This window comes from Coregonus clupeaformis, chromosome 3 (assembly GCF_020615455.1).
Source record: "Coregonus clupeaformis isolate EN_2021a chromosome 3, ASM2061545v1, whole genome shotgun sequence".
NCBI lineage: Eukaryota > Metazoa > Chordata > Actinopteri > Salmoniformes > Salmonidae > Coregonus > Coregonus clupeaformis.
The window spans coordinates 42,985,759-42,999,020 of record NC_059194.1 but is presented as its reverse complement, the minus strand read 5'-3'; the positions used below and the strand labels follow the sequence as shown (position 1 = coordinate 42,999,020).

The 13,262-nt window shown below is 41.5% G+C and overlaps 1 protein-coding gene across 4 annotated transcripts in view; it reads left to right on the top strand.

The window, feature by feature from the left end:
- Nucleotides 1-13,203, top strand: part of brsk2b (BR serine/threonine kinase 2b) — a 153,681-nt gene extending 140,478 nt beyond the window's left edge. For 2 of the 4 annotated variants that reach the window (XM_045208750.1, XM_045208745.1), the window contains 5 exons: nt 2,236-2,359; nt 3,596-3,776; nt 4,428-4,517; nt 9,012-9,059; nt 10,599-13,203. In XM_045208750.1, the coding sequence (XP_045064685.1) occupies nt 2,236-2,359; nt 3,596-3,776; nt 4,428-4,517; nt 9,012-9,059; nt 10,599-10,867 (712 nt within the window). In that variant the 3' untranslated portion in view covers nt 10,868-13,203. The remainder of the gene's footprint in view (nt 1-2,235; nt 2,360-3,595; nt 3,777-4,427; nt 4,518-9,011; nt 9,060-10,598) is intronic. The other 2 variants (XM_045208751.1, XM_045208747.1) reach the window with 2 other exon arrangements.
- Nucleotides 13,204-13,262: the final 59 nt, after the last annotated feature.

Here is a 13,262-nt window from a genome sequence, read left to right as displayed (position 1 = left end):
TTGCGTACTATTGTTTATACAGATGAACGTGGTACCTTCAGGCATTTGGAAATTGCTCCCAAGGCTGAACCAGACTTGTGGAGGTCTACAATTTCTTTTCTGAGGTCTTGGTTGATTTCTTTTGATTTTCCCATGATGTCAAGCAAAGAGTTTGACGGTAGGCCTTGAAATACATCCACAGGTACACCTCCAATTGACTCAAATGATGTAAATTAGCCTATCAGAAGCTTCTAAAACCATGACATCATTTTCTGGAAATTTCCAAGCTGTTTAAAGGCACAGTCAACTTAGTGTATGTAAACTTCTGACCCACTGGAATTGTGATACAGTGAATTATAAGTGAAATAATCTGTCTGTAAACAATTGTTAGAAAAATTACTTCGGTCATGCATAAAGTAGATGTCCTAACCGACTTGCCAAAACTATAGTGGTTGAAAAACTAGTTTTAATGACTCCAACCTAAGTGCATTTAAACTTCCGACTTCAACTGTAGCTTGTTTTTGGTCGCAGGTTCAGGAATGGCTGAAGAATTGCAACATTTACATGGAGCTAACTTTGCAACTAGCACTGCTGAGTGATTTAAAAAGTCATAGTCAATCGATCAATAATATAATACTCTTAGCAAAAAATATATATATTTTATTTTCAATCTGTAGAAACTATGAGAATAGAAAGGTTCAGAACTTTTGTGAAACATTTGAAAAATATAATCAAAACTGGATGGTATTCAGAGATAGATGGGAAGGGTTGAGTGGAGCTGAAGGATGGGACTAAAAACAAACAAAAGATAACTATTGTAAAATATACTGTGTCCGTAAAATGTTTGTAGATGTATAAATTGAAAGTAGAAGCCTAAGTGTTGTTGTCCAATAGTTTACTCAAATTAGCGGAGGGGTGGTAGAGTTAGGGGAAAATAATAAAGGAAAATATATAAAAATATATATTTACAAAAAATATATATTGGGGATGGAAAATTATGCAGACAATTACATTGATGGAAGCCACATATATCTGCAATATTAAAGCTGATCTACCCCTTAAAAAAAGACAAAAATATTTTGGGGGGGGGGAAGTAGGTCTCGGGCAAGGTTACTAGTGATTGTGGTTCACCGATGTTGGCTCGTTGAGCTAAAGTCTGGAGACATTAGCTCAGGGAGCTGCAGGTCTCAGGCAAGGCGTAGGATCTCAGGCACTTGATTGTGGGTCACTGAACCACCTCTGTTACATGCATGTGCACGAAAGTCAACTCATTCTACCTCTCTGGTGTTTTCGCCACTGGGAGAGACAGTAGAGGATTCTGCCCAAGGGGCCTGTGTGAACAGTCCCCACAATTATGCAGATTGGACTCCTCCCAGTATTGCATCCATCTCTCCTTCCTGTTGATTGGGCTATTTTTAGGGAATCTTTCCCCATGAATATTTTAGTGCTTTAGTTCCAGTTTGCTTCACAGACAGAGAGAGACACAGCTAGAGTCTGGTTGGATAGTTGGAGATGAGGCAGAAATGAGGAAGGGGCCTTTAGGTAGGTTAGTAGCAAAGGTAGTCAGGATGATGTCATTGCTATTGGGGACCAATATGAGGCCATTTGGCCATTTGGACAAGCAGAGGGAGGAAGAGGGCTTACAGAACATGCGCAAGGGTTGAAGTTAGATGGTAGAGGGAGGTGGGAACAGAATAGCATGGTTCAGATATGTATGTGCTTTAACCAACTCCTATGACTATTGTTGTCATGGCATACATAATAGTCACCAGTTGGTTGACATATACATCTGGACCAGGCTAGGAGGGACAAAGTGATTTTAGATTAAAAGAATATTGAATTTAACACTACTCCCTTAAACAGTTTCTGTTCATTACCCTCTGTAGCTCAATTGGTAGAGCATGGCCCTTGTAACGCCAAGGTAGTGGGTTCGATCCCCGGGACCACCCATATGTAAAAATGTATGCACACATGACTGTAAGTCGCTTTGGATAAAAGCGTCTGCTAAATGGCATATTATATATTATATTAAAGGCAAAGCATGGTAAATGTTGCATTATGCAAATGATCCTGGCACTATGTAAATTATTCCTCTCGACATGATGCATTAGTCTTCTCTCCAGCAGATACTAAATTAAGTGTGTGTGTGTGTGCTTCCAGTTTGCTGACGTGTGTGTGTCTGTGAGAATGCACTTACAGTGTGTGTGTTTGTGTGTATGTGTCCTCATAAAACCCTTTTTTTCTCCCTCCCCGCAGGCTTGCCAAGAAGTCATGGTTTGGTAACTTCATCAACCTGGAGAAAGAGGAGCAGATCTTTGTGGTGATCAGAGACAAGCCTCTCAGCTCCATCAAAGCAGACATCGTTCATGCCTTCCTCTCTGTAAGGACTCCTCACCGCTCCTCTTTCTCTCCCTCTCCATCTACTGTATGTGTATCTCCTTGTCTCTGTCTATGTGTATCTCTTTCTGACTGTTTCTCTCTGTCTGTCTGTCTGTCTCTCTCTCTCTCTCTCTCTCTCTCTCTCTCTGTCTGTCTGTCTGTCTGTCTGTCTCTCTCTCTCTCTCTCTCTCTCTCTCTCTCTCTCTCTCTCTCTCTCTCTCTCTCTCTCTCTCTCTCTCTCTCTCTCTCTCTCTCTCTCTCCTTTGTCACCCCCCTACTTATGATTCTATTTGACTTGTTATTGTATGGATTTATATTTCAATCTTCCTGGTCTTCAAACATTTAAATCATTATTAGAGCTAGCACTCAAAGTGATGGCTATGTTCATTGGTTTGTCCTCGGGGCGAATTGGATGAATTCACTGTAAAGCAACTGTGATTTATCTTTTGATTTAGAGCAACTTTTAGTCAGTGCTACTGCCTGCATTTCCCTATGTTGATTTCCCAGTGAAGGTCAGTGCTATTGTGTAATCAGTGAACAGCAGCCTGCTTTTTTGCAGTCTGCATCTGATTGGTGCACGGCAGTCTGGTTTCTGACATTAAAGAGAGTCAAGGAAAGGGCTTGATTGAGTCTTCTAAAGTTTTTCTTGGCCACACTGGGCATAACTGTGTCATTATAATGGTGTAACACAGAACAGTCACGACGAACGGATGGAAACTGACTTTGACACTGACACTGTCATGACACTACCATTATCGTACACTACAGTAGTTGGCTTGCATTAACCCTACGCCTTGCCAATGATCTAACCTTTACAGGTCTGCTTTATTTCCCAGCAGGTTTGTTTCAGTTCATTTTAAAAGGCTCCCTAGTCCCTGTAGCCCACCACTGTGTTGTTGCTGTGTGTCTCTTGTTTCTTCAGTGTTGTGTATTGTAATTGACTCAGAGTCTGATGGTCCCTAACAGCGCTGTGCTGCAGTGTAACAGATCCAGTGTTGTCTCTTCCTGTCTTGTCTCTCTTTGTCTCGCCTAATATCTGTATTTTAGCTCATGTACATATCGTTTTTCTCACTAGTCACACGTGGTCTCTGTATTTAAACGGATGTTTTCTCTCTTTGTTTTTTTGCTCTCTCTCTCCCACCCTCCACCTCCCTTTCCCATCTCTCTCCCTCTGCTTCCCTACCTCCTGCTTCCCGCCTGTACCCCCTCTCCCTCCCTGCTCCTGTCTCTCATATAGATCCCCAGTCTGAGCCACAGCGTGATCAGTCAGACTAGTTTCCGGGCGGAGTATAAGTCTACAGCCGGTCCTACGGTGTTTCAGAAGCCGGTCAAGTTCCAGGTGGACATCACCTACACAGAGAGCACCGCCGCCACCAAAGAGAACGGCGTCTATTCGGTCACCTTCACCCTGCTGTCAGGTAACACACACAGAAAGGCAGGCAGTCAGGCAGGCAGGCACATGCGCGCACACACACATTTTAACATACACACACAAACAATGTATACACACAGACACTTCCTGAATATGTACACACATGCACAGACACACACACATACACGCTGATGCAAGCACCATTACACAGAAACCTGGTGAGAAGAGGACAGAGAAACAGAGACCTTTTCCTACCATAATCACACTGCGCTGTAGTCCCTGCTGAGTCTCAAAGGACAACCTCTGGCCAATGACACTGGAGCATAATCAACAGCCAGATATTCTGTGTTGTCTCTGCAGTATGTCTGCTTATTCCCATGTGGATAACTTATGTTAAATTGATGTTGTTGAACAGACTCTCATTTAATTCCGCTGAATTCCATTGAGATTTACAAGTTTTTGTTTCAAACTCACAAGCTTATTTTCTGTCTATTATTCTGGTTATTTTCTAGAGTATTTCTTATTTTTCAGTCAGTCAAGTTCTAAGACTGTTTCTCTCTATTTCTCTCTCACTCCCTTCCTCCACCTTCTCTCTGCCTCCCTCTCGATCTCTCCTCATTCTCTCTCTCTCCCCCTCACTCTCTACCTCCCTCATTTTTCTCTCTCTCCCTCTGTCTCTCCCCCTTTCTCTCTCCAGGTCCCAGCCGGCGTTTCAAGCGTGTGGTGGAGACCATTCAGGCTCAATTGATGAGCTCACATGACCAGCCCGGGGTCCAGCAGATCTCTGGTAAGTAGAGACCCTCCCCTCTCCCCCCTACACCCCTCCACTACCCCCGACCCCCCTCTCGGCATCCCCGTAGCTCACGGCAACGCCACAGTCACAGCGCGGCTCCACTCACACGCTTTGGCACAAGGCTTCTCCACATGCATGGCCCACACCATGGCAGATGCACCCGGCACCAACAAAGCAACAACATTGGTGTACTCGAGACATCTAGAGGGTCACACTCTCTCCTGACTTTCTTGCATACACACACCAAGGCTCAGTCATGACCTACACACACAGAATTCATTTGACAAGGTTTTCGGCTAACTTTTTACACTTTCCAACCAGCTCTAGGTTAAGAGGTTGTTTGTTGAACTTGTGTCCAGTATAACTGATGTAACACTTCAAAACGATCACCTTAGCTCAGCACATGTATGTATTATATAGTTTGATATTCTGGGATGAAGATGGGTTGAACAGGGAGGAATGGAAGAAAAGAAAGACAGAGTCACGTTCTGTTCTTCACTTGTCCTTGTTTTTTTTGTGTGTGCCTGTATTGTATATACTTGGGGTTTCTTCACTTGATAACAGCACCCACTGCTGGTGAGACATGGCATTACATACATGACATAGAACATACTATAGAATATAATAAGGCTAGAGCCATCTTCTTTACTCCTGGGCCCACAGTATAAGTGTGTGCAGGCTAATGTGTGTGTCCTAGTCTAGTGCTTTAACACCTGACTCAAGTAATCAACTCATGAAAACCTTGGTGACGTCTACAGGTGTGTTAAAGGGACATTTCTAAAATGTTCAACTTCATATTCATCATCTCCAGCACCACCCCAACATCAACATATGTGAAAATTATGTGTTTCTATGTTTTGTAGTAAAAGAAAAGATAGAGGAAGTTAAGTGTTTCCAATGACATCATCGGTGTGCATTTTAATCATTTATGGGTAGGCAATTTTCTACTATCAACTTTGGTTGATGATGTCATTGGAAACACTTATCTTCCTCTATCTTTTTTACTACAAAACATAGAAACACGCCGTTTTCACATATGTTGATGTTGGGGGTGAATATTTCCCTTTAATGCTAGCTAGCTGGCCTGAGACAGACAGACACACACACACACACACACCTACTTCTAGGACCAGGAACGAAGAACACTGGTTTGACCACTCTCTAGTTCACACATTTAGCACACGTACCAGCTAGCGGTCTTAGCACTTTGAATGCCTGGGACTCACTCTGTCACAGATGGGAACTGTTATCAGGCACTGTATGCAACATCCCAACCACTTTCTCCATCAATAACTCATCCCCACCCCTCTTTTTCACTATTGCTTTCACTCTCTTTTTCTTTCTTTCTTTCTCTTTCTTTCTTTCCTTATCACTCCATGTATTTGTCCCCTTTTCTCTCTCTATCCCTCTTTCTTCAGGTTTGGGGTCAAAGGTTTTACCATATTCCAGGGAATTCATTGAAATTCAATTCATGAATTGAAAAAACATCATTTCAAATAGTGGTTGATTTCCAATTCATGAATTGAAATTCAGTTGTTTTCCAGAATTAGTTGAGGTGGAATTGACCACAACCCTGTAGCCCTGTATTTCCTATCCCTTTTCTCTTGCTTTCACCTGTCAGTCCATCCCAGCCTGCTTTTGGTCATCATCCACAGCTTCAATCTAACTGCACTTGGCACAGAATCACAAAAATAACTGAATGACTGATCTGGCATGCTGAGTGGAATGCAAGGGTTTCAACCAGAGCCATAGACAGTCTAGACACTGGAAACTGATCATCTATGTCTGCTCCAAATATTTCATACATGTGATGGTCTTGGACTTTTTGGTGCCAATATGGCTGCCTAGGTCATTCTAAAACTGAAACTGAGTTTGCCTAACTCTGTGTGTCAATGACTCTGGGGTGGACCAATGCACTGAATGCTAGATATCACACACTGATACTGAACAGTATGTGTCACGTATGACAACACACTGAGGGCATGTGTTTTAGCCAGAAAACGATTTGACCAACCGCAACCGTTACTAATATTAAATCAACCGCTATACTAGATCTCTGCAATCTGTTTTCACTCACTCCTTCAGTGTCCGAGACAGAAGGGACTGCATGTGGTGCACTATTAGCTACTACAGATTACACTCGTACTGTGTCAATTCTGACTTCCTTTGCGCGTGTGAATATTCCATGGGAAAAAGGAAGGCAGGCCAGTATGAAAATGTATGCACTCACTTAACTGTAAGTCGCGTCTGCTAAATGACTAAAATGTAAAAAATGTGTGTGTTTGCGCAAATAAATTGTCTCGTCCTTTTGTACTTTGAGAGAGTGCCCCTATCCTAAGTAGAATATTTCTAATCTCCCATTAGCTTTCACCCTACCCAGCTAATTTACCTTATAGATAAGAGCTCGATCGAGAAAGAGAAAGTGTTACTTACAGAGACCTATCTAGAGAGACAGACTGACAGATGGGTAGAGACAGAGAGAAACAGAAAGTCTGAAGGAAGGCAATGGATGTAGACCCCCCCCTCTCCCCCTTTAAAATGCATGGTCTTTAAACATCCATGCAATGTAAGAGTAGGACATTCCATTTGAAGGGTTTGATTCCATAATGCAATATATAAATGTTCTGAAATGTTGGTGACTTGACATTAATTAAAACACATCTTGTGAAAGAGATAGAGCTATTATTTTTGTATCTTAACATGACATGGGCTAGTGAAAACATAGACATGATTTTGTTGAAAATATTGCAAGGTAATTTTATTTTAGAGAGACAAATAATCATGTTTTGTGGCAAAACGCTATATATCCACCCCAAACCACAGAACTCCAATAGAAAAAGTATCCCGATTGGGTTTTAAACAGTTCTATGTACAGTGCATTCGGAAAGTATTCAGACCCCTTGACTTTTTCCACATTTTGTTACGTTACAGCCTTATTCTAAAATGGATTAAATCGTTTTTTTCCCCCTCATCAATTTACACACAATACCTCATAATGACAAAGCAAAAACAGGTTTAGATGTTTTTTTCACATTTATTTAGGTCAGGGGATTGTGGAGGCCAGGTCATCTGATGTAGCACTCCATCACTCTCCTTCTTGGTAAAATAGCCCTTACACAGCCTGGAGGTGTGTTGGGTCATTGTCCTGTTGAAAAACAAATGATAGTCCCACTAAGCCCAAACCAGATGGGATTGCGTATTGCTGTAGAATTGCTGTTGAATTCTAAATAAATCACAGACAGTGTCACCAGCAAAGCACCCCCACACCATAACACCTCCTCCTCCATGCTTTACGGGGGGAACTACACATGCGGAGATCATCCGTTCACCCACACCGCGTCTCACAAAGACACGGCGGTTGGAACCAAAAATCTCCAATTTGGACTCCAGACCAAAGGGCAAATTTCCACCGGTCTAATGTCCATTGCTCATGGATTGACTGACCTTCATGTCTTAAAGTAATGATGGACTGTCATTTCTCTTTGCTTATTTGAGCTGTTCTTGCCATAACATGGACTATCTTTTACCAGATAGGGCTATCTTCTGTATACCACCCCTACCTTGTCACAACACAACTGATTGGCTCAAACGCATTAAGAAGGAAAGAAATTCCACAAATTAACTTTTAAGAAGGCACACCTGTTAATTGAAATGCATTCCAGGTGACTACCTCATGAAGCTGGTTGAGAGAATGCCAAGAGTCTGCAAAGCTGTCATCAAAGCAAAGGGTGGCTACTTTGAAGAATCTCAAATATAAAATATATTTGTTGGTTTGTTTAACACTTTTTGTATTACTAAATGATTCCATATGTGTTGTTTCATAGTTTTGATGTCTTCACTATTATATTCTACAATGTAAAAAATAGTAAAAATAAAGAAAAACCCTTGAATGAGTAGGTGTGTCCAAACTTTTGACTGGTACTGTATGTAAATAAGGTATTGCTGTTTTTTATTTGTAATACATTTGCAAAAATGTCTAAAAACAGTTTTTGCTTTGTCATTATTGGGTATTGTTTGTAGAATTATGAGGGAAAAATTAATTTAATGCATTTTAGAATAAGGCTGTAACGTATCAAAATGTGGAAAAATGAAGGGGTCCGAATACTTTCCGAATGCACTGACTGAACAGACAACTATAATGGAAATGATTCGAAAAATGACTCACTTTAGCGCCATCTGCAAAAACCATATGGAACATTCCATCCACCCGGACAATGGAAATAGCGCATCTTGGGAAAAACTAGTTTGTTAGATATCGCGTTTTGTAAAAAAAACTTTAACATTTTAAAGCACACCTAAAGTAAATGTTTAAAAAGTTTGATAACAGCCATAATTCATACTTCTAGAAAAGGACCCATAAGCATTCATTTCAGATGAAAAAATGCAAATGTGAATAATGTATACAAAGATGTATACAAATCTTCATTTGTATAAACCAGCTGACACTGTAGATGTGTGTTAGAGAGTAACTGTGTACTCTGCTCCCAGATGTCTCTCAGCGGTCAGACACTCTGACCAGCAAACCCTCCAAGCGTGGTAAGAACCACTAAGACAATACTCACTGTTTCCCTGAATATGTAATCACAATAAAATACTCAATTAATCAAATACCCACTGTTTCCCTAATGAAATACTCACTCGATTGGCAAACAGCAAACTACTAGCCTGAGCCTCCTTCACTACACCTGATAACTCTTAACCTCTTCACCATCAACGCACATGGTGTCACTAATGCACAGCTCTCTCTGTGTGTGTGTGTGTGTGTGTGTGTGTGTGTGTGTGTGTGTGTGTGTGTGTATAATCCTTTGCATGGGACTGAATGGCACAGTGTGTGTTGGGATGCACACTATTGTTGATGTAAATGTCCACTCCCCCTCCCTTCCATTCCATGGGTAAAACACATTGTAGACCATCAATAACAAATGGCTATGTAGCACAAGAACAATGGTAAGTGATAGCAACATGACATTGCATAAGTATTTTGTGTTTGGTCAAAAAACCCACCCACCTAATTGACTTTAAAAGGACAGTTAGACTGATAGATTTCAAGAAAGTTTGGAGTAAACCTGTATATGTTTGACTCTCAGTGGAACACTAAGGGCTGGCTTCCCAGACCCAGATTAAGCCTGTTACTGGATTAAAGAGCACTTCCAATTTAGGACCCCCATTGAGCATGCTTTTTAGTCCAGGACTAGGCTTAATCTGTGTCCAGGAAACCGGCCCTAAGACTCCTCTTACTTGAAAGTGAAATTTGTTGTGTGATGAGTGATGTTATTGTGATGATGGCATGTTGTTCATATTGTATGTGTTTGTCTGTGAGCACTGTATGGACTCATTCTAAGGTTCTATGCTTTTATTGTGGTGATTAGGATAGTTACCAGGAGCTTGGAAGGCAGGACATTATGTTTTGTGGTACACTGAAATGCTGCTCTCATTCCCATCCCTTCCTCTCCTCCCCCCTTTCTTCAGAAAGAGAGCAATTGGGTGTGCATGCTTTTGTTACAGCCCTGCTCTACCACTCCTATTTCTACTAAGCATCTTCTAATCAAGACCTTGACTAGCTAAATCAGGAGTGTTAGAGCAGGGCTGGAACAAAAACCTGCACTCAGTAGCTCTCTAGGATGACGATTTGGCCACCCCTGCCCCAAACCTTTTTAGTCATCACCCTTCCAGAGCTCAAGCTAGCCCTCCTATGTCACCACTCACGCTAGGTAGAACAGAGACTCAAAATCCCACAGGTTTTATGTGAACCCTACATTTTTTTATGGATTACTATTGTTCAAACCTTAGGTCTCCTAACTTAGCACTTTAATACTGATGCACCATAACCTCAGTCTAGAGACAGTATTAACGTACATACTTATAGTCTAACACATATAATCAAATGCTCTTTTTTACCATCCACGTGGCTTACGAGTCTCCTTTTTACCTCCTGGAACCTTACCTCCAGTCCTTTCCTCATCATCACCCCTCTACTCCCATCACCCTCTCCTCTTCCTCCTCACGTTAACCCCATTGCTCATTCGTTGTTTGTTCTCTCTCTTTTTTTTCTTTTCTTCCTGTCTGTGTACCTAGGCAGCCCGTTGAGTAACTTCTTTGACGTAATTAAACAGCTTTTTTCAGACGAGAAGAACAGCCAGGCGTCGCACAACCCCACTGGCACGCCCGGCACACCTAACCCCGCCCCCGCCAAGCATGCCCCCGGCAGCAGGCGAAATGAGCCATGTCCCCCACCCACTCAGCCCCAGCCCACCCAGCCCACTGACTCTAAATGCCCCCCGCCTCCGGGCAAAGACAAACAAACAAAGATGGCCGCCACCAGCCGGACTGGGGAACAACCTTAAGACCGGAGAGAAGTAGCTAGCTCTCGGTTGCATGATTAGATAATAACCACCTGTTATCAGGTCATTCAAAACCCAATACAAACACACAAGAGTGTATGAGAGATGAGAAATGAAATGAGAGATGCTGCTGGTTTCTTTGCTTTAGTCAGTAGGCTTAGTGTGTGTGTCTCGAGAAAATCTACTTTTGATTATCGCTGAGATAAACTTTTGTACTGTATAATAATGGAATGACTACTATTTGAGTTTAGCAATCGATCATTGATCAGTATTTGACAATAATAAGTTCCACATGTAGCCATGTTTCTTTTCTGTTCCTCTACCCTCTCGTCCCTTTCCCACGCCGTGGGGTGTGTGTGCCGGTGTGTGTGTCTCCTCTGCTCTGTGATGATGGCTTGACCTTGTCTCTACCACCAGGGATCATCACTAAAACCTATTAGAGAAACAAGATGGAGGACAGTGTGTGTCCCAACCTGGGGCACTTTGTCAACAACGGGAGTAAGTGAGCCAGAGACGGAGGACAAGAGAAAGACTTCACACACTTCACACTGCTGGCCCCCTCCTCCCCAAGCACCCCTCATCCCTACTGCTTTCCACCTGCACACACACACACACACATACACAAAACACCAGAGTACTAGAGACTCTCTCTTCATCGTGACAGACACCCAGAGACATATTAGCCGTAGAGTTGGAGAAAAGCCTTAAAAAGACAATAATGTTTGTCAAACCTATACTACAAGCATCCCCTCTCCTCCTTTCTCTCCTCATTGTCTTTCCTCCTACACACACACACATACACACACACGCCCACACACACCGGGGGGATGTAAAGACTTGTGCACAAAGACGAATGGAAGTAGAACCACTGGCTCCTATGAAAGTTGGAGAGAGGAGGCGCGACTCTTGGACGTTGGATGGACGTTGGCTGAACGTTGGCTAAACGTTTGCTGGATTGTAATTATTTTTAATGTAGTCCTTCTTTGTGAACTACAGGATTTTAACACTTTAGACTTCTTCAGACTCTGTGTCATTGCTGTAAATGAAATGAAATTTAGTTAATTGACTTTGGGTGGGCATTTGGGGAGGGAGGGATACACAAATGAATGATCTATTCTGTTGTACAGACTATCTATGTTACCATATGTACAATGTTTGTGTAGTTGTGACATTATGTTTAGCTAAGAATTGTGTTAACTTATCACTATCTTTTGTGTTTTCTACTTTTTGGATGCGTTTTATTGATTAAATGTTGTATTTTATTTTCGGTTACCTTTTGAAGGATGAATCATTTCAGGGTTTAATTTTTTTCCATTTTGTTTTGTTCATGTTCCTTTGAAATATCTGCAGGATTCAGACAACAGTGGACATAATTATTGTATATATTTGTGTACCTTATTGTATTTTTTGTCATGTTTGTTTTAATTTATTCTGGGTTATTTATATAAATGATGTAGAAAATGTATTAGATAATTTAAGGATTGTTTTTTTGTCATGTTTAATTTATTGATCATTGCGAATTCTTGAAATGTTTTTGTGAACATTCATTCTTTCCCAGCTTCGATGAAAAAGCTTGTAATATATACATTTGGCAAATGATTTACAGTAATTTAAGAATGTAGACTAGTCTCTTTGAGAGGAACGAGCCCTCTGTTGACAATAATTGTCCGTTCCTTCTCGTTGTGTGTGTACGACGACAAAGACAACACTCCAGCCACTCGCCTTGTAAATACAAACAAATTTGCTGACAAACTTATTTAAAAAACCAAGGGGATTTCTACTCTTAGCTTTTACCTTGTATTGTCGTTTGCATGTCCAACATTTGTCTTTTCTTTGCATGTTGTTGTTGGAATTGTTCTGTCCCTTTTCCCCCCTTTCCACCCTCTTTCTTTCTTTCTTTCTTTCTTTCCTGTCTGTTAATTTGTTTCTCTTATTTTTCTTTTCTCTCACCACTTCGGTTGTTTGTTCGTCTTTGAGTTCTTTTTCGCACCCTCCCCTCTCCTTCCTTATACTGTTGTGCACATTTACTGTGCAATGCATCCTCTGCACACACACACACACACACACACAATCTCTCTCAAAGAGAGACCTGATACTCTGGTCACGAACTCTGTCTGGGGTGGGTATTGGTATCAGAGAGATAAAATAAAGCAATACCTATCATTGTTATTCTTTCTATTTTGTACTATTGGGTAACCAGGCCACACAGGATGATGGACATACAGTAGAACAAAACACCAGGAGCGCTGGTATTTAGCAGGAAACCACTGGCAATGTATCCCCTTGTGACATAACTGTGAACAACTTCAGTGCAAAAGGAAATAAATCTGTTGACTTTGGAATTGCGTGGTGGTGATGTTTGTTTTTTAGCTTATACACTTCCATGGGTGCATATTAT